This window comes from Spermophilus citellus, assembly GCF_964194105.1.
Source record: "Spermophilus citellus genome assembly, chromosome: 10".
Classification (NCBI taxonomy): domain Eukaryota; kingdom Metazoa; phylum Chordata; class Mammalia; order Rodentia; family Sciuridae; genus Spermophilus; species Spermophilus citellus.
The window spans coordinates 33,997,896-34,018,904 of NC_138197.1; the positions used below are offsets into that span (position 1 = coordinate 33,997,896).

Below are 21,009 nucleotides of genomic sequence, written 5' to 3' on the forward strand. Positions count from 1 at the left end.
CTGAATTCCAGTTGTAACCTTTAAGATGGGCATATTGCTAGAAGTAGAACCCACTCTTTCATTACCAAGCCATTTAGCTTTTTCTTTCTTTTCTTCCTTAGTGTGGCACAGAGAATCTAACTCAAGGTCTCATACATGACAATATAAGCACTTTATCACTGAGCTACATTCCCAACCCACCTGGTTCCTCAAGAAAATTTCAAATTGAGTTCAAACAACAAAAATTCTCAGATCTGTCCCCCTTTCACCTCCCTTCTTTCTCACCAAGAAGAAAATAGAAGATTTGTTACAGATTTCAAACATCTAAGACTCAAATCTTCAGTATTATCTTTCTCCATAGCAATTTTACACAAATTTGGGAAAATAAGTATAATCCTGGGCCTTCACAATGATTTCATTTGTTCCCATTCAATAACTGTTGGGAAAATAATTACTGAGGCAAATATTGTGTTCTGACTTGCTTTAGAGCCTGCTCTGTATAACTGAATGGAGTGGTTCAGACCTATCTTTTACTTTCTTACTCTTGCAAAATGTTTAAAAATGCCAGTTTGCTGCACCCTGTAGTGTGTGCCTATAATCCCAGCTACTGGAGGTTGAGGCAGAAGGATTACAAGTCTGAGGTCAAGCTGGCAATTTAGAAAGATAAAATAAAAAGGGCTGGGGATGGGCTCAGTGGTAGCACATTCCTGGGTTCAGTCCCCAGTACTACAAAAACATTAAAAATTAATTTTAAGACTAAAAAGAGGGAGAAAGAAAAGACAAAATGATTTAGAACCAAGAATAAGAATGGAGAGGTTGTTATGCTCGAATTCAGGACCCCCAAAAGACCACCAGAGACCAAGATCGATGTAAGCAGCAAAGAGGTATTTATTGTGAGCTAGCTGGTTTCTCAAGGTCTGGGGGTATAGTTTAATGGAGGAGCACTTGCCTAGCATGCATGAGGTCCTAGATTCAATCCCCAATATTGGGAGGTGGGGGGAGACATTTTGTGACAAAAAATAATAAATAAAAGTCAAAGATTTAAAAAGAAGAAGAATCATCATCTAGAGGTAAAGAGGGCATCATGGTTTTCCTACTATAAGCTGCACTGTGATTCATGTTATATTACATATTTTTGTGTAGCTAAGTTTAATTTTAAAGTTGAAGCAGTTTTAAATATTGCTCTACTAGGGCTGGGGTTGTAGCTCAGTGGTAGAGTGCTTGCTTAGCATGTGTGAGGCACTGGTATCAATTCTCAGCACCACATATAAATACACAAAAAATAAAGGCTCAACAACAACTAAAAAAAAATTAAGAAAAAAATTTCTACTAAACACAACTTTGTTGTTCTGGTAGGACTACATATTGCTGCTGAAAGCACGGTCCTTGTCCTTGATGCCAATCCAATAATGAGGACAAGGCTATGAGAAAAAGGAAAAAGAAAGTGTATTGCTTTGCTAGCAAAGGAGAAACACAGGGACTCCTGTCCCAAAGGCTGTGATTCTGCCCATCTACAAGAATGGGGGCTTTTACAGAGGTAATTTAGAGAAAATGAGATTAGGGAGGAGAGGGGGAGGGGAGGGAAAGAAGATCAGGGAGGAGAAGTTTAGGGAAAAGAAGATTGGGAAAAAGGAAAAAAACATGTAAGTTTCAAAGCCAAAAGAGATATAGTCAAAGCATCAAGTGAACCTCTGTTACAATATCACTTTAACTTTTAAAGTATACACAGGGTTTCAAAAACATGCAAAACAAAGAGAGTAAACTCTAGCCATTTTTTCATTGATTACATTCTAAAAATATAATATTTCTGTTATATTTGGTTCAATAATTATTACAATTAATTTCTTTTGTTTCTTTTAAAATTTTTAATATGCCTACTAGAAAATATAGTATGCACAATGTCTTGCATTATATTTCTGTTGGACAGCACTGCCATATAGGGATATTCTTTTTTTCTTTGGCTTCTAAGTTTAGTTGCTGTGGTAATTAATGGGGCTTCTGGCTGCCTGTTTCCTGGAAAGGATGAAATGGGGGAGGAGAAGTGTGATCTCAGGGACAGTTTTCTTTGATGTCATATTTCACTCATCTTCAATTCTCTCTCAGCTAAGGATCAAATTTATAAAGTATCCTTATTTAAGGAAAACAGAAAATATAATCTGATTGGCTTTAGGTCCAGTGGTATCATTTTGGATTGTAGGCCCAGGACCAAAACTCCGAAGGAAGATGAACTTTCCCCATCTCACCATCTAGAAAAATTTTAACTATTTTACCAACTTGCTTCCCCCCACCTCTCACCCCAGTCTCCGTACTGAAGGTTGCTTGGCTACAAATTAATGGGCACAGGAATTTGACCATTGATGTTTCCCCTCCAGCAAAGCCTTGATATTATCTCTCACTTACACAACTGTTTAACCACAAACTAAATTGTTTGCTTTGTTTACTTGCATACTGGAGCTGCTCTTCTCTCCTATTCATTATCCTTTATCTTCTTCAATTCTCATTTTTCTCATTTTTTCCTATTCATCTTGTTCGTTTTTTTTTGTGTATAGTGCAGTAATCTGATATTTATCTCAAACTTTTCTTTCAAGAAATTCACAGCCCATAACTAATAAGATATTAATAATCCTTTCCAGGTGTGTGAGAATCATTAACCCTTGTCCCCTTTTTTTTAGTTTAAAATTTTTTAAATTTATATATTTTTAGATGTAGATGCACAAAATACCTTTATTTTTTTATTCATTTATTTTTATGTGGTGCTGAGGATGGAACCCAGTGCCTCACATTTACAAGGCAAGTACTCTACCACTAAGCTATGACCCCAGCCCCCATTTTTATTTTTTTATTTTTTAAATGGCACTTGTGTGTGTGTGTGTGTGTGTGTGTGTGTGTGTGTGTGTGGTGTGTTTTGCTGGGGATTGAACCCAGGGCCTTGTACATGCAGGATGCAGGGCAGGCACTCTTTCAACTTAGCCATATCCCCAACCCCGGCTTTTTTTAAAATGGAAGAAAGGAAACACTAAATTCCTTAAGAGCAGAACTTTCTGATCCTATTCACTGAAGAATCACCACCTTCTTGGAAAGTACCTTAAACAGCAAATATCTGTTTAATCCAATGTGATATTTATTGCATTTCTAGATGCTATAAACCCTGGACTAGAGGCAAATCATTGCAGAATTAAGAAGGGGTGTTGTGGCAAATGGTATTAAGGAATTTGGATTGTATTATAAACAGTTAATCTCTCCTTCCTACAGCCCAACAGAGTTAGTCTGACTCCTAGAAATTCAGGTTTCGTCCATCCTAGGTGAGATTATGCTAATCAGAGGACAAGGAGAGCTAAAAACTGGTCAAAATTCTTCTCACTTTTTTTTTTTTTTTTTTTTTTTGGCCAGATTGACCTTACTTTCTTTTCAAGATTTGTACACCCAACCTATAATTTAAAAAGCAGCTGATAAATTATAGGATTATGAATTCTTTCTGCTTACAGTCTTTCAAACCGTTTTACATCTGATAGAAGCGCCCATTCAATTTTGCCTTATATAGATAAATTTATTTTCTCTTTGTAGATTGATTCAATTCCTAGCAGATTCAAGAGCTAAAAGTCATGTATTTGCCCTCCCTCCTGGCTTTTCTGGTAGCATTTTGTCTGTGAAACTAAGAGGCTGTAACTGCTATTAGAAAAAGGAAGGGATCTGGATGAGCTTTAAAAAGAGAAAGAAAAGAGGAGGTGGAGAGTGACAGGATGTGGTTTTAAAAGGGATGGGGTAATTGCCTGGAAGGGGGAGGGGGCTGAGGGTGTGGAGAGGAGCTCCGAAGTTCTGATAACACTGTTCGCTAAATTCCTGAGGTCGGATTATTTGGGGGCGGGGTAGTTTGTGGGTAGGGGATGGGGTTAGGGGCGGAGAAAGGTTTACCAGCTCCACCTTTTGCAGAGATTATAAATAGACTTGCTCCAAACCAGAGCTAGAGATGCTGTATTGGTGAGAGTGGGTACCGATCGCAGCTGAAGACCTGAAGAGAACTTGCTGCCGAGGACATTTTGAAGGTTTTGTTGGCTGGAAGAGGCGTCTCTGGAATTCCATCCCAGATCTTTCTTCAGGATTTGAAGAAAATTAAATTAGGACCATGGGGACACAGAAGGTAAGGATGATACTGTTATTTTGGCTTGTTTGTGGTACTCGGAGGATGGCAAATCTAGATGCCGATTACCGTGTTCTGTTTTATTTTAACTCACTAAGCCATTTTAAGGCCTTTTTTTTCATTTCTCCTTCAGCCTGTGAAGCAACAGTTTAACCGGTTCTCTCTGAATGTCACACATGATAAAGAGAATATCCTGCTTCCATTCACCTTTCTCTCATAGCAAAGTCACTGCAGAAGTTTTGTTTGCTTCTCAATTTTATTTTACATAAGTATACCATGAGATGGTTGAGTAGTCAGAGGGTTAGGGCTGCTGATTGTGTGGCTTAAAGTGTGGGTCTCAGATCCAGCAAGAAGACTCTGATTGGTTTGGGAGTACAGGTCATGTGTCCAGCCCTCTGTAACCTTATGGAATTCCTTGAATAATAAGAGAATTCCAGTTGTCATCATTGTGATTGTGAGTGCAGGATATATTAATATATTATTCTGGGTGGTGTATGCAGTATTTGTAGGGGAGAAAAGCATTTGCACTAAGATAAAATTATTTGAAAATAAAGGAAATTAAGGAAAAGGGTTGAAAGGAGATGGGACAAAAAAAAAAAAAAAAAAAAAAGGCCCTCATGATGGTGAGAGGGGAACCATGGGGTTTTACTAAAAGGAAAAGGATTTAACAGAAAGAGCTTTGTAGCAGCAGAGTCCTGAGGGGTGCTTCTGCTCAGTGGGCCTGAGGCGGCTGCCACCAGTCATGGGGAAGGTCACTTCGCCTACAGAAGCTCCCAGTCTGTCACCTTGTCTGACCTAAGTGAAAAGGAGTTTAAAATAAGAAAAGATTGAAGACATTGTGAGGGAGTCTTGGAGGATGGCCTCACATGTAAGATTCAAGCTGCCCACTTGCTGTCTTGAATAATTTCCCAGCTAGGTGAGAGATGATTGGTTGATTCTCCCTCTAGGAGATGTTTCCTAATGTTGGAAGTAAGCAAGTATCCTCCCCTGCTATACTGTAGCAGTATAGTATTTAGTAACCAGGCCAACTTGGGGCCAGCATGTAGCACATGTCTATAGCAGGTTACAAGATCCAGAGGTAAGAGCAGCCCAGTGATGAACCCACCACCACTTCTGTGTATTTATTCTAGGGTACTGCTAAGAATACACTGGATCTGTTTGCAAAATAATCAGTTCTTAGGAATCCCAAGGATATCTTTTCCTCTGCCCTTCCAATCCTGGACTTCAGTTCTATGCTTGCCTTTTCGCGGTGGAGTTTTTAAAATGCTCCCAAACCAACTAACCCCAGGTCCTCTGAACCGGTTTTCCAATTTTTTCTAAATCTTTTATTTTTGTCCTCTTCCTATCACTCATAGGACAGGTTCTCCTGGTCCATTTCTATAATTAGTAAGAGACAATCATCAGTAAAAAAAAATTGTTTCCTCTCTGTCTTCCTCTACGCCTCAGGTGACCCCATCTCTGATCTTTGCTGTCTCTGTTGCTACAATTGGCTCTTTCCAGTTTGGCTACAACACTGGAGTCATCAATGCTCCTGAGACTGTGAGTACCAGTCATTTAGATTCTGACTATGGAATAAGGGAAGTATTCTTTTATTTTAAGAAGGGTTTCAAAAAAAATCAGAATTTAAGACAAATTTTTTTGTCTTGCCTGGCTAAGACAGAAAAGGGGGAATGTATTGGGAATGTCTAGGTGAGTCACTTAAAGAAAGCAAAAAGCTCATTTGTTCCCCTATACCCTGGGCTGGTCCTTCCTCTTACCCTCTGGTGATAACACTTCCTGTATTATCCCTTAGGGGTTAGTAACAAAGAAGTGGTGGAGGGGGGTGCAGAGGTGGAGGTAGGGGGAGGGGGGACTCTTAAGAGAGGGCTGGGGCAGACAATATCACTGCTGCCACCTACTGGGATTTTTCAGACATCCCGTGATTCCCTACCTATAAAGCCATAGCAATGCTGTCCTTTTAAGGAGGAAACAATCCCTAATATTTGTCTCTTGTTCTCATCCAACTGTAACAAGTCTGCTCTTCCTCCAACCATTTTATTTTGCAGATCATAAAAGACTTTCTCAACTATACTTTGGAAGAGAGGTTAGAAGACCTTCCTAGTAAAACTTTGCTTACAACCCTCTGGTCCTTGTCTGTGGCCATCTTCTCTGTTGGTGGCATGATGGGCTCCTTTTCTGTTGGACTCTTTGTCAACCGCTTTGGCAGGTATTGACCAGAAATTGGAAGTGGGCTATACAGGTTGCTTTGAGGATAAGCATAGAAAATTAGATCAGGGAGATGATGATCCATCTTAATGAGACTCATCAAATTCCAATCGATAAATATGTGGTCCACCTGGCTCTGAATATGACTGCTCTTGCTTGAATTTCTACTGCCTTGAACTCCCACTCAGCCTTCAAGAGATGGGCCATGTGAGTGATGGGCCTTTGCAGTCTGGCGTATGTTAATTTGGAATTATTCTCTAGTAACTTCAACTCTAAAGTTTCCCAGAGTGTTTTTATTTAAAAAGTTAGAAGTTGTTTGCTTTTCTAAATAGTTGGGGTTTCATGCAAATCTTTTCATTATTTTATATATTTGAAATATTTCAAAAAATATATTTGAAATCCTTGCTTTCTGGCAAATGTGGATAATGGCCAAGTAATTGAGTTTCTCCCTAAAAGAGAAAAATGAATATTCTCACTTAACCCTAGCTTAATAAAACGTTTTAGAGGGTAGGATATTGTCAGTAATGACTGAAGGAACAATTTAGTTTGTCAATTAGATGTTCCAGGGATACAAATGGAATTTAAGTTTGCAAATAAAACACCTATTTAATGTGATGATGTTTAATTCTTATGTTATTTATTCATGTATTTGTTTTTTGTGGTACTGGAGATCAAACCAGGCCTTGTGCATGCTAGGCAAGTGCTCTACCAGTGAGCTACACCCTGAGCCCTTTTTTGGGGGGTGGACGGGTGTGGGAATCGAGCTCAGGGGCATTCCACCACTGAGATACATCCCCACTCCTATTTTGTATTTTGTTTAGAGACAGCATCTCACTTAGTTGATTAGCGCTTCACCATTGCTGAGGCTGGCTTTGGATTCAATCCTCCTGTCTCAGCCTCCCATGCCCTTGGGGTTACAGGCGTATGTAATCACACCCGGCTTCCAACCTCTTTTAAATTTGATTTTGAGAAAACTCATTAAGTCCTCATGTTGGCCTTGAACTCAAGATCCTTCTGCCTTGGCCTCCCAAGTGGCTGGGATTACAGGCGTGTGCCACGTGCCCAGTGGTCTTTTTTCATTTGGGGAGGATACCTACATGTTATTAATGTCATTAGTTTTTTTTTATTTATGTGCTAGGGATCATACCCAGGGTCACATACGTGCTAGACACCCACTCTACCATTGATCTATACTCCCAGTTTCTAAAGTCATTAAAATTTTAACTTATGCCCATTGTTGATTAGCAAAAACAAAAACAAAAATACTAATAGATGGGGGCCAGGGAGACTGCACACTTAGAATTTTCTGGCAGAGCTTTTGAAAGTCCCAGTGCCAGGTCATACACAAGTCAATTATGAGCATGTCTGGGAATGAGATATATGTATTAGTATTTTTGAACACTCTCCAGATGTTCGGTGTGTTGGCACATACCTGTAAACCTAGAAACTCAGGGCTGAGGCAGGAAGATCACAGTTCAAGGCTAGCTTCTGCAATTTAATGAGGTCCTGTCTCAAAACAAACAAAAAACGCCAGTGAAGTTGCTCAGTGGTAGAGCACCCTGGTTCAATCCCTGTGCTACCTAAGTCTTCATTTTTGTTTTACTGTTTTGGTAGAGGGTGTTGACTCCACTATCTGAGCTACATTCCCAGTCCTTTTTATTTTTTATTTTTGAGACAGGATCATGCTGAGTTGCAGAGGTTGGCCTCAAATTGATCATTGCGCCAACTCTCAATATTCATTGTTAATATCATTACCACAGTATAGCCTAGAGACTATTTTGAGTATAATTTTCTGTGATATAGAAAAACTTTTGCCTGAATTAATTTGCTATCATTATAGTATCAGTGATATCTATACATTGCATAAAAGGCATTAAAAAGCACTTAATGGCAACTGGGAATGTAGCTTAGTGGTAGGGTGCTTGCCTAAAATGCATGAGGCCCTAGGTTCAATCCCCAGCACAGGAAAAGAAATCATTTAATGGGGCTGAGGGTATAGCTCAGGGGTAGCATTTACCTAACATGCCCAAGGACCTGAGTTTGATCGCCAGCAATCAAATAAAATAAAGGTATAAAATGATTAGCACTGGTCCAAAAATGTCTCGTGTGTTGGTAGACCAGCTATGTCAGAATTGCTGGCCAAGGGCAATTGTTCTAAAAGTTCATCTTGCATCACATCACCTGGAGGGCTTTTCAGAACACTGCTGGGACATGTCCCCAGAGTCAGATCTAATGATTAAATCTAGATGAAGTGGAAGAGTTAATTTCTAGGAAATTTCTAACTGATGTTGTTGGCTGGTTAGATCACTTTTTGAGAACTGCTTGGTAGGATGCTTTCGGAAATCCTAGGTTACAGCTGGGACTTGCACAAAGTCTTAAATGTTCTTTGAGTTTTATGTATGAAGAAGTTTAAAAACCATTGTTCCAACTAGAAATGTTCCAAGAATAGAAAGTAGAAAAGAAAATTTAAGCCACAGGAGAAAATAAGAGCCTGCAGAAGGGCAAAACATTGAGGAAAGAAGAGTAGAGATTAGAATCTTCTCACTTTACTAACCTTACTTTTGTCTCTGGTTCACCCGTTAGGCGCAATTCAATGCTTATAGTCAACCTGTTGGCTGTTGCTGGTGGCTGCCTCATGGGGTTCTGCAAGATTGCTGAGTCCGTTGAGATGTTAATCCTGGGCCGCTTGATTATTGGACTTTTCTGTGGACTCTGTACAGGTTTTGTGCCCATGTACATTGGAGAAGTATCTCCTACTGCTCTGCGGGGTGCCTTTGGCACTCTCAACCAGCTGGGGATCGTCATTGGGATTCTGGTGGCTCAGGTACCCTATAATTTCTTACTTAATGAGTATTAGTTTCTTGTTCATTGAATGAAGTAACATAGATTAAGAACTCAAAAGGATGAGCACACATTCAATTGTATATGGTGTATGTGTGTGTACACATAGTTTCAGTTAACGTTACTATAGTTCATAGATTGTAGCTCTTGAAGCAAGCAGGACAAAAAAGGGTAAGAAACACAATTTATCTTTTTTTCTGTGGTAAAAGAATGATGATTTTTAAACTTTTAAAAATGAACTTGTGGCCTAGGAAGTATGGGGTTTATAATATTATCTTTGATTTCTAGATATTTGGTCTGGAATTTATCCTGGGATCTGGAGATCTGTGGCCTGTGCTGTTGGGCTTAACAATTATTCCAGCTATCCTACAAAGTATAGCCCTTCCATTTTGCCCTGAAAGTCCTAGATTCTTGCTCATTAATAAAAAAGAAGAGGAGAATGCTAAGAGGAGTAAGTATCTTTCAGACTTCATGATAAGAATGACACTCCCTTCAACTAGGTCCTGCCTTGTACAGTTCCCACTACCTCCTAATAGCCCATTTAGCTGTAAATACGCCAATTGATCAATCCTTTGAGGTTAGAGCCCTAATGAGCTAATCACTTGAACATGGCTCCTTGGGGACTCATGAGCCTCTGGGGGACACACCAAATCCAAACTACAATAGTCCCTTCATTTGAAATGGCTTCTTCCTAGCTGTGTGAAAGGAATTGGGGGGCAGCACAATGTCTTTATCCTTTCCATTTCTTTCTTTTTACCAGTCCTCCAACGGTTATGGGGCACACCAGATGTGAACCAGGATATCCAGGAAATGAAAGAAGAGAGTGTTAGAATGTCACAAGAAAAACAAGTCTCTGTGCTGCAGCTCTTTAAGTCACCCAACTACCAACAACCCCTCCTCATTTCCATTGTGCTCCAGCTCTCCCAGCAGCTCTCTGGGATCAATGCTGTGAGTATCTACTTTTAGGTCAAAGGAATCCTACAGTATTTCACTTAAAACCTGATCAGCCAGGCATGGTGGTATGATCCTGTGTTCCCAGCTACTCTGGAGACTGAGGCAGGAGCATCGCTTGAATGCAGGAATTCAAGAATGCCTGGTGAACAGCATTGAAAGACTCCCACCTCAAAAACATTAAGACGCTGGGGTTGTGGCTCAGTGATAAAGCGCTTGCCTAGCACAAGTGAGGCACTGGGTATGATCCTAGCACCACATTAAAAAAATAAATAAAATAAAGATATTATGTCCATCTACAACGAAAAAATATTTAAAAAACAATAAGGAATGAGTGGTTTTAGCTGTAGCTCTTAAGGCACTCAGAAAATACTGATTATCTAGTTTTTGACTGAGTTTTATTTTTGTTTTTTAAAATTATATCTATATTTCACAAGAAGGAAAATAGAATGAAAATTTTATTGTCCTTAGTCTTAGAAATGAATTAATATTTGTCCTCTTCCAAATTTTTTCACCATATTGGCATCACATATTTATCTTTTCCTACTAATTTTTTGATGCTGGGCCTTGCACATGCTATACCACTAAGCCACATTCCCAAACCTAATCTTCTTTGACCACTCATTTTTTTATTTCTTTAACTGATCTAGCTTATGATGTGATCAAAGATAATGTTGATAATGTAAACTATACAACTTAAGTAGATCCTAGAATTTATACACCTTGGCTTTTTTTCCCAGGACTTTACAGTCTAGAATCAGAAATTAACTACAGAAGAATGATTTTTATAGCTAAAGTGGATGGCAAAATAGAAGTTGCCTTTGTATAGTATGCAAATATTAGCTTCCTGCTTTTGAGCATGGGTTATGATAAGAGAATGTTTTCCTATACTTTCTGTCCATTTGCAGATAAAATATTTGGATGTGAAAATAATTCTTGCCCATCTCTTTAAATTCTGACTCATTCCTGCAATTTTCCATCAGTCTTTGATCAATGTGATCAAATAATTTTCTAACAAAGGTCTTTTTGCAAAACACTTGGTACTCAATATGTTGGTACCTGTAATCCCAACTTCTACTTCAGAAGCTGAGGTGGGAGGATTTTAACATAGTGAGACCCCCATCTTGGGGATGGTGGAAGAAATTGGTTTCGGATCTGTTCTCCTTCCTAGCATACAAATAGAAGGATATTTTGGAGTGTTTTGCGAGTTGGGGTTCTGGGAATCAAACTCTAGGGCATACTAAAAGCACTCTACAACCCCAGCCCTGTATACTTATATTTAAAGTAGCAATGCTGAGCCAGGCAAAACAGTGTGTGCATGTAGTCCCAGATGCATGGGAGGTTGAGACAAGAGAATCACTTGAGGCCAGCCTGGGCATTGTAGCAGGACCCAGGCTCAAAAATATAAAAGGGATATAATAATAGCAGTAGTACTTCTTGTGAGACTCTTTTTATCAGAATCTAGGAGGAAACAGAAAAAGCCTCACAGTCTGAAATTTCCTCATTTCAAAATGATGATCGGCTATATTACTAGAATAAAATATGTTCCCAAGGCTTTCAAAGCAGCAGGACTGGAACTGAATTGAGGCCCTTAGGTACAAACAAGCCCAGCCCTGGAAATAAAGAATAACACTCAATGTGCCTCCCTTGCTGCCTCACCCTAGTCCCTGCTCTGCAAAACAGGATCAGAAAAACAGCAAATGACAGGAGCACTCTGTAGGAGAGACTTGTTCCACTTCAGGAAATGGTGTGTAAGTTTATTATTGAACTAAGATGGCTCCCAATTTAGTCAGGGACCAGATTTCGCAATTGGAATAGTCTAACCCAAAACTGTCTGCATTAGAGTTATAGGATGGGAATCGTGAGCCACTGAATCAATGTCATGTAAAGGGCCTGGAAATTCTTTTCTCTAGAAAGTAAATGATACAGAACAGGCTTGGAAATCACTTGTTTTCTAACTTCCCTTAAAGGCAGATGGGTAAGATAGGACAGTCTTTACCTAATAGTAAACTGCATTTTTAGATGAGGATGTAGGATTTAGCATACTTAGCTTAATTGTACTAGACAGCAAAGTAACCTTACTGTAAGAAATTTGTTTGAGATATGTATATATACATTAGTTTGGGTTTTTGTTTCTTTGTACTGGGGACTGAGACAGGGTCTCTACAAGTTGCCCAGCAGGCCTTGAACTTGTGATCCTACTGCCTCAGCTACCAGAATCAGTGGGATTTCAGGAATGTGCTACCATGCCTAATTTGTAATTTTATTTTAGAAGATATAAATATGTATACTCTCCACGTTAGATACTAGAGATTTGAAGAGTTGTTTTTTGAAGATACATTCCAGTGTAAAGTAAAGAGATATATCCAAAAGACTGGGGAATGTTGCTATAGCAGCAAATACTCTGGGTGAAGTCATGAACTCCAGAGCTGGACCTGAGGGATCTAGATGTTACCTTGTTACCATACAGTCTGAAGACAACCCTACATTTTAGCCTAATGCCCAACAAATAATACTGAGGTTGGGGGTGTACCCCAGTGGTAGAGTGCTTGCCTAGTGTGTAAAAGGCCCTGGGTCTGGTCCCCAGCACCACAAAAACAAAAGTACAAAAAAGAATAATTTTATTTTATTTCATAGTGTAAATAAATTTAATAGCTGGTATTAATTCCTTTCCTTGGAAAGGACTGAGGTCTAGGAAATCCATTCTAACACTGCTTATTATGATAAAGCTAAGGTTTTTCAGTTTCTTCACTGTCAAAGTAAGAGACACTCAATGTTCATATCAATATCTTGAGTTTGGGGAAGAGTCCATTAAAAAAGTTCTTAGTAGGACTTAAATCTTTATATGAATTAATAAAGTGAAATAATGAATAATAAAAGGATCAGTGGGAATGAGCATTAGAAGAAAAATTCAAATGAGGAGCTGGAACGGAGCAGAATTAAGAGAATGGAATAAGATAGAGAAGACAATTCATTTGCAGAAGAATACTGTGCACAAAGACTCTAGAAAAGACATCTTACCTCCTGGGACTGAGTTTAGTTTTTGAGAGTTGTATTTAACTGTTACACATAATCATATCAAAGGTATGTCTTTTGTTTGTTTTTAGGTGTTCTATTACTCAACAGGAATCTTTAAGGAAGCAGGTGTTGATGAGCCAATATATGCTACCATTGGAGCCGGTGTTGTTAATACTATTTTCACAGTAGTTTCTGTAAGTTGAATACTTGGATGATTTTGAAGGGGGGGAGAAAAGAGGAAATCTGTTCAAAGGCGAATTGCGTGTCCTTCAACCACCAATACCATCAGTTAGCTGTCTTTTGTTGCATTCCTCTTTGGGAAAAATAATATTGTAGTCGTCTTCACTCTTCAAGCAAAGATGGAATGACAGGAAAGGGGGAGGTATAGAAGGATTATATAAGCAACTGGAGAAAGATAGTTGTGGCTATAGCAAATATCCTGCTGTTGGTAAGGCAGATGTCTAGTAGCTCTTAACTGGGTTTTCATGAAATGGAAACCAGAAGTTTCATGTTATGTTCTTCTTTCAGCTGTTTCTGGTGGAAAGGGCAGGAAGAAGGACTTTACATATGATAGGCCTTGGAGGAATGGCTGTATGTTCCATCATCATGACTATTTCTTTGTTACTGAAGGTGAGTGTTCTTTGAGTGAAGGAAAGGGGGATGGTATGGAGGTTACATTTGACTCCCCTGCAAGGGATGGGTTGTCGAGGTTGAAGTTCATTGATAAAGTCAAATTTAAGAGGTGTAAGATAACCCAGAGTTTTTGAGATCATCAGAGCTTTTAACCTAATATTATCCTTAACCTGTGTAAGATATGGCTTATAAGTGAGATCAAAGAATTGAAATTTCAGAAACCTAAGGTTCTGGATTCCAAATCCAGTAATTGCACTGTGCCACAGGATAGAAGGAACTTGCCATTTAATCAGCTCTCATCTAAGTGAAACTAGACCCCTGGATCACACTTCTTTAATATCAAATTTCTTCCATTTCTTCCTCTACAGGATAACTATAATGCAATGAGCTTTGTCTGTATCACAGCTATCTTGATCTATGTGGCCTTCTTTGAGATTGGACCAGGCCCTATTCCATGGTTTATTGTGGCTGAACTCTTTGAACAGGGACCACGCCCAGCAGCCATGGCAGTGGCTGGTTGTTCTAACTGGACCTCCAACTTTTTGGTTGGACTGCTCTTTCCCTCAGCTGCAGTAAGTAAATTCAAACAAAACAGCTTGTCTTAACCAACCCACTTAGGTCAATATGTTTAAGTTACATCTTAATAATTATTACTGACCCTTGAAGGATTAGATCTCAAGTGCTTTAAATCAGTTTTTTCTCATTTTCATGAAAAATAGAAAAATAAATAACAGAAAAGATTAAAGCAGGAGGGCAAAACTGGGAACTTTGTTTTTGCAGTACTAGGGATTGATCCCAGGGACACTCTACCACTAAACTACATCCTTGGCCCCTTTTGAGATAGGGTCTCACTAAACTGCCGAGTCTGGCCTCTAATTTCAGGCTTAATATGGAAATTTTTAAAGACCACTATCCTGAGATGATGTTTGTTTGCCTAAAATCAGAATGATACTGAGCCTCAAAGGATTCCAAATCCATTCTTAATTCATAATTTGAATTAGCATTAATGACTTCATGATTTTAAAATGCTTAGTAGGAGGCCAACCTCAGCAGTACACACACCTATAATCCCAGAATCTCTGGAAGCTGAGACAGGATAGAAAGACCTGCCTGGGCAATTTAGTAAGACCTTGTCTCAAAAAATAAAAAGAGCTAGTGGTGTAGCTCAGGGGTAAAGAACCCCAGGTTCAATCCCCAGTACTATACATATTAATAAACGAATAAATCAAATGGTTTGGAGGTATTGGAAAGCAGCTAACTTTAGTGAATAGAAAATGAACAATAAAAAATTGCAGAGAAACATAGGAAGTTAGCAATGGCATCGTGAAGGAATCTCTGAAGAAACCTTGCATTAAATTAACCATTAAATATAGAGGGGCTTCTAATATCCAGAATGTACAAAGAACTCAAAAAATTAAACAATAAGATAACAAATAACCCAATTAACAAATGGGCCAAGGACCTCAACAGACACTTCTCAGAGGAGGACATACAATCAATCAACAAGTTCATGAAAAAATGCTCACCATCTCTAGCAATCAGAGAAATGCAAATCAAAACCACCCTAAGATACCATCTCACTCCAGTAAGATTGGCAGCCATTATGAAGTCAAACAACAACAAGTGCTGGCAAGGATGTGGAGAAAAGGGTACACTTGTACACTGCTGGTGGGGCTGCAAAATGGTGAGGCCAATTTGGAAAGCAGTATGGAGATTCCTGGGAAAGCTGGGAATGGAACCACCATTTGACCCAGCTATTGCACTTCTCGGACTATTCCCTGAGGACATTAAAAGAGCGCACTATAGGGATACGGCTGCATCAATGATTATAGCGGCACAATTCACAATAGCTAGACTGTGGAACCAACCTAGATGCCCTTCAATAGATGAATGGATAAAAAAAATGTGGCATCTATACACAATGGAATATTATGCAGCACTAAGAAATGACAAAATCATAGAATTTGCAGGGAAATGGATGGCATTCGAGCAGATTATGCTAAGTGAAGCTAGCCAAGCCCTAAAAAACAAATGCCAAATGTCTGCTTTGATATAAAGAGAACAACTAAGAACAGAACAGGAAGGAAGAGCATGTGGAAAAGACTACAGTAAACAAAGACGAATGGGGGGAGAGAAACGGAGAGAGAAGGGAAAGCATATGGAAATGGTAGGAGACCTTCAAGGATACATAAAATTATAAGAGGCTATGAGGGGCAAGGGGGAGGGAAAAAAAAGGGAGAGAATTGAACAACAGCAGGGGAGATAGAGAGGGAAGATGGGAGGGGAGGGGAGGGGAGGGGGGATAGTAGGGGATAGGAAAGGTAGCAGAATACAACAGACACTAATATGGCATTATGTAAAAATGTGAATATGTAACAGATGTGATTCTGCAATCTATATTTGGGGTGAAAATGGGAGTTCAAAACACAATTTGAGTCTAATGTATGAAAGATGATATATCATGAGCTATGTAATGCTTTAAATAATCAATAAAAAAATTAAAAAAAAAATATAGAGGGGCTTGAGGCCTATTAGAGACATAGATGTGAAGGAAATCATCAGTGACCAGATTTTTACGTGAACCTTCCTTTCTTATTTTTTTTTTCTCCTTTTTCTAGGCTTATTTGGGAGCCTATGTTTTTCTTATCTTCGCCACTTTCCTCATTATCTTCCTGGTCTTCACCTTCTTCAAAGTCCCTGAGACTCGAGGCAGGACTTTTGAGGATATCACACGGGCCTTTGAAGGGCATGGTAATGAGTCCAATAATAGAGCTGGGAAAGGCTCTGTGGGAGAGATGAACAGCAGCCAGCCTGCTAAGGAGAACACCACCAATGTCTAGTCAGACCTCCTTCCACCTCTCTCTCAACATGGAAAGCAACCTCTCCCTGAATAGAGAGAGAGACTTCATCAGGATGAACCCAGGACTGCTTCCGAATGCTGCTGCTTGATTTCCTTCTCATCCCACACACTTCTGAACACTCAGATGAACCCAGTGTTGGGGTTAGTCAGATCTTCAATGCTTTTTAAATATTTCATTTCTTGGACATTCTCTCCTGTTTAGGAGAGACCAAGTGAACCGACCTTCTTCATTTCAGGAGGGATTGGCTGCTTGGCATATGACAACGTTGCCAGCTCTTCTTCCCTTAGGTTCTAATTGCCTCACTGGGGCACATAGGGCAGTAAAGAGTTAGGGTGCAGTTCCCCCAACCTCAGACTTGTCAGGAAGCAGATATACATAGTGTGGAGGGTTATGGGGAATTAAATAAGAGCACCTTCCTCACTTTCACACAGCTCTGCACAGCAAAGTAACTTGAGTTTTATTTATTTTATCTTCTGGTTTTATTGCATAAATATTTATTTTTTTAAGTGTAAAGTAATTTTACCAAATAATGAAAATATAAGGAAATAAAGGTTAGAGAGAGGTGTTTAAAGAGGTTCTAGGGCAAAGACGATTTGATACTGGAGAGGTACAACAAGAAGGAAGAATTGAGGAAGAAATATCTGTTGGTGGAGGGTGTGTGATATGGTGCCTGAAATCTGCATGTTGCCTAATGACAATGTGTTTCAGACAGAAATTTAGTTTGATTTCTCAGTCACGTGCCTGTATAAAAAAGCTACTGGTTTCCTTTGGGATTTTTCTTTAAGATTATAGTTTATAGTATTACTTGAAATCTAATGTTTATTAAGATGGGTGTTATAGTTAATGGCGGTTGATGGGTTTTAATTTTGGATGGAGTCCAGAGAAGGGAAGGATGTTTATTTGCAGAAAGCCTTCCTAGTCCAAACAACTCCTTCCCCTGATAGTGGACTCATATGCTTTAAGTAATTCCATCACCTATCTGGTGGCAGAGCCCTCCAAATGAGAAAAAAAAAATTGGTTACTGCTTAGGTGTTCGGTATTTCTTCACTTTGTTCTTTAAGATTTTATGTTTTAACTTGTTTTAAAGGGATTCAAAGGAAAATGTTTATAGCTAAATTGGAATTTGTAACCTCAGCTCTGGGAGAGGGTTTTTTATTTTTACTTTTTTTAAACAATTATCTAGTTTTAGTATTTTTGCTCTAAGGTCATGGCATGCCTGTCTGTGTCTGTTACATGTCAAAATTATCCTTATTACCATGTTACCCTGATACTGTATCAGGTACCCTTAGGGGACTTGAATCTTTCTGATAGACACATTTGAAATAGTATGAGTAAATGTACAGTGTAGCCCACACTTGAGAGAATATGAATGTATGTGCACTGTCACTTTGCTCTGGTTGAAAGTAGTTTATTGTTCCTTTGTTCCTATAGTCTTCTTTTGGATCGACTGTATTAAAACTCATCCCTATGTACATAGGTAACACTGCCTCTGCTGGGTGGAACTTTAGATTTCTGGTTCATCTGGCTACCTTTCCCTATTGGAGTTGGGGAGAGCTTCTACATCTTGAGGTTGAGGGTGGAGGAGGGTTCAGCCTTACTACAGATGGGAGGGACAATGGGAATAGGAAAGAATGTAAGATTAGGGCATGTGGCTCTTGGAGATGTTGGATATGGGAAGAAGGAGGCATTCTCTTAAGAGAAACAAAGGAAGACTGGAGTGTTTCAGAGGGTTAGAGATGGTGAGATTTACTCCTGCCCCATAGAGGTCCTGGACACCTCCACAATCATCTCCAAATTCCCCAGTACATTTGTAAGTGGAGATTGGCCCTGATGACACTCAGCCTCTTCCCTTTTTCATAGGTTGCCTGATCTCCCTTCCCTCTTTGGTGCTTACTCATGTCAGACCCTTTAGCCAAACCCTTGCATATAACAGTATTTTACTCTTCAGTTCTCATCATTCCCTCTGGTCATTGAGCCTTTAGAAGAAAACTCACATAGCTATGGAGCAATGCTTTGTTGGAAAAGGGGACTTACCTGACTTTACCTCTTCTGGCTCCTCAGTGAGTTGGCAGTTAAGCAGCGTAGAACTTCTCCCACTTTTCAATGACCAGGTTGTGAATATTTCCATATGGATTTTCTATTAATGTTATTGTGGTTCTTTGTTTTGAAATAAAAATTCTGAATGTACATATGACATCACAAGCTCATTTTTTTGTTGTTGTTCTAACTATAACAATAAAGTTAGCTTTAAATCTTGGCTTTGCTTACTGGGTACCTGTTGTGACTTGAGCTAGTTTCTTTGATTGTCATATATGAAAATAGCCATACTTGTTTATTATGCAGCTTAAATTTAAAAAGCTTCCCTGCATTACTTTTTATACTTAATAAATTAAGTTGCTTTCTTCAGTGAAAATTATCTGTTGGCTTCTGCTTTTCTCATGCTTCTACTTTCTTCCTCCAGTCTTTGCACTCAAAAATTCATCCTACACTTCTCTCAGGTGATCCATAAGTCACTATCCTATTTAAAATCCAGTCACTTCCAATAAATTACAATAGAAATTAAAGCCCCATAGTGGATCACACAAGCCCTCCAGGTCAAAGTTCCTGTTACCTTTTCAATTTTGATTTACCACATCAGTGAGTGAAAAACAAATTTATAGACTGGACTAGATAACAGCACACCTGTAATCCCAGCAACTCCAGAGGCTGAGGCAGGAGGATCTCAACTTCAATGCCAGCTCAGACAATTTATCAAAATCCTGTCTCAAAATAACAGAATTAGAGGTTGGGATAAGGCCCTGGGTTCAATCCTCAGCACCACATAAAAATAAAAGGAACTGAGTAGATCTTTCTTCTAAGGTCTTCTTTGATTTCTTTCTTCAGGGTTCTATAGTTTTTTTTTTAAGAGAATATTTTAATATTTATTTTTCAGTTTTCAGTGGACACAACATCTTTATTTTATTTTTACGTGGTGCTGAGGATCGAACCCAGCACCCCATACATGCCAGACGAGCGTGTTACCCCTTGAGCCACATTCCCAGCCCTATAGTTTTCATTGTATAGATTTTTCACCTCTTTCGTTGATTCCCAAGTCTTTTTTTTTGAGGCTATTGTAAATGGGATATAGTTTTCCTCATTTCCCTCAGAGGATTTGTTACTGATATACAGAAATGCCTTTGATTTATGGGTGTTGATTTTATATCCTGCTCCTTTGCTGAACTCATTACTTCTAGTAGTTTTCTGGTGGAGCTCTTTGGGTCTTCTAGGTATAAAATCATATCATCAGAAAATAGTGCTAATTTATTTTCCCATAAATATTCCTTTAATTTCTTTCATCTGTCTAATTGCTCTAGCCAGTGTTTCAAAAACTATGTTAAAAAGAAGTGGTGAAAGAGGGCATCCCTGCCTTGTTCCAGTTTTTAGAGGGAATGGTTTTAATTTTTCTCCATTTAGAGTGATGTTGGCCTGGGGCTTAGCGTAGATAGCCTTTACGATGTTGAGATATGTTCCTGTCATCCCTAGTTTTTCTAGAAGAATCAGTAAATGGAATGGATTCTTCTCAGCAAAAGAAACAATCTGTGAGGTGAATAGAGAGCCTACATCTTGGGAGCAAATTTTTACCCCTCACACATCAGATACAGCACTAATCTCTAGGGTATATAAAGAACTCAAAAAGCCAAACACCAAAGAAAAAAACAAATAACCCAATTGATAAGTGGGCGAAGGACCTGAACAAACACTTCTCAGAAGAGGATATACAATCAATCAACAAATATATGAAAAAAATATTCATCATCTCTAGCAATTAGAGAAATGTAAATCAAAACTACTCTAAGATATCATCTCACTCCAGGCCTATTATGAAGACAACAATAAGTGTTGGCGAGGATGTGGGGGAAAAGGCACACTCATACATTGCTGGTGGGAATGCAGATTGGTGTAGCCAATTTGGAAAGCAGTATGGAGATTTCCTTGGAAAACTGAGAATGGAACCACCATTTGACCCAGCTATCCCTCTCCCCAGTTTCTACCCAAAGGACTTAAAAACAGCATACTACAGGGACACTTCAATGTTTATAGCAGCACAATTCACAATAGCTAAATTGTGGAACCAACCTAGATGCCCTTCAGTAGATAAATGAAATGGATAAAGAAAATGTGGTACATATACACAATGGAATATTATTCAGCAGTAAAAGAGAATAAAATCATGGCATTTGCAGGTAAATGGATGGAGTTGGAGAAGATAATGTTAAGTTAGCCAATCCCCAAAAAAACAAATGCTGAAAGTTTTCTCTAAGGTGACTGACTCATAATGGAGTAGGGATGGGGAGCATGGGAGGAATAGAGGAACTCTAGATAGGGCAGAAGCATGGGAGGGAA

The 21,009-nt window shown here is 39.0% G+C and overlaps 1 protein-coding gene across 1 annotated transcript in view; it reads left to right on the forward strand.

The window, feature by feature from the left end:
- SLC2A3 (solute carrier family 2 member 3) overlaps nt 1-18,989 on the forward strand; it is an 86,703-nt gene extending 67,714 nt beyond the window's left edge. Inside the window, exons 3-12 of the mRNA XM_081311693.1 lie at nt 3,939-4,117; nt 5,564-5,656; nt 6,163-6,323; nt 8,906-9,146; nt 9,452-9,614; nt 9,924-10,111; nt 13,222-13,326; nt 13,661-13,762; nt 14,134-14,337; nt 16,384-18,989. Of these exons, the coding sequence (XP_081167819.1) occupies nt 4,103-4,117; nt 5,564-5,656; nt 6,163-6,323; nt 8,906-9,146; nt 9,452-9,614; nt 9,924-10,111; nt 13,222-13,326; nt 13,661-13,762; nt 14,134-14,337; nt 16,384-16,605 (1,494 nt within the window). The 5' untranslated portion in view covers nt 3,939-4,102 and the 3' untranslated portion in view covers nt 16,606-18,989. The remainder of the gene's footprint in view (nt 1-3,938; nt 4,118-5,563; nt 5,657-6,162; nt 6,324-8,905; nt 9,147-9,451; nt 9,615-9,923; nt 10,112-13,221; nt 13,327-13,660; nt 13,763-14,133; nt 14,338-16,383) is intronic.
- The last annotated feature ends 2,020 nt before the right edge of the window (nt 18,990-21,009 follow it).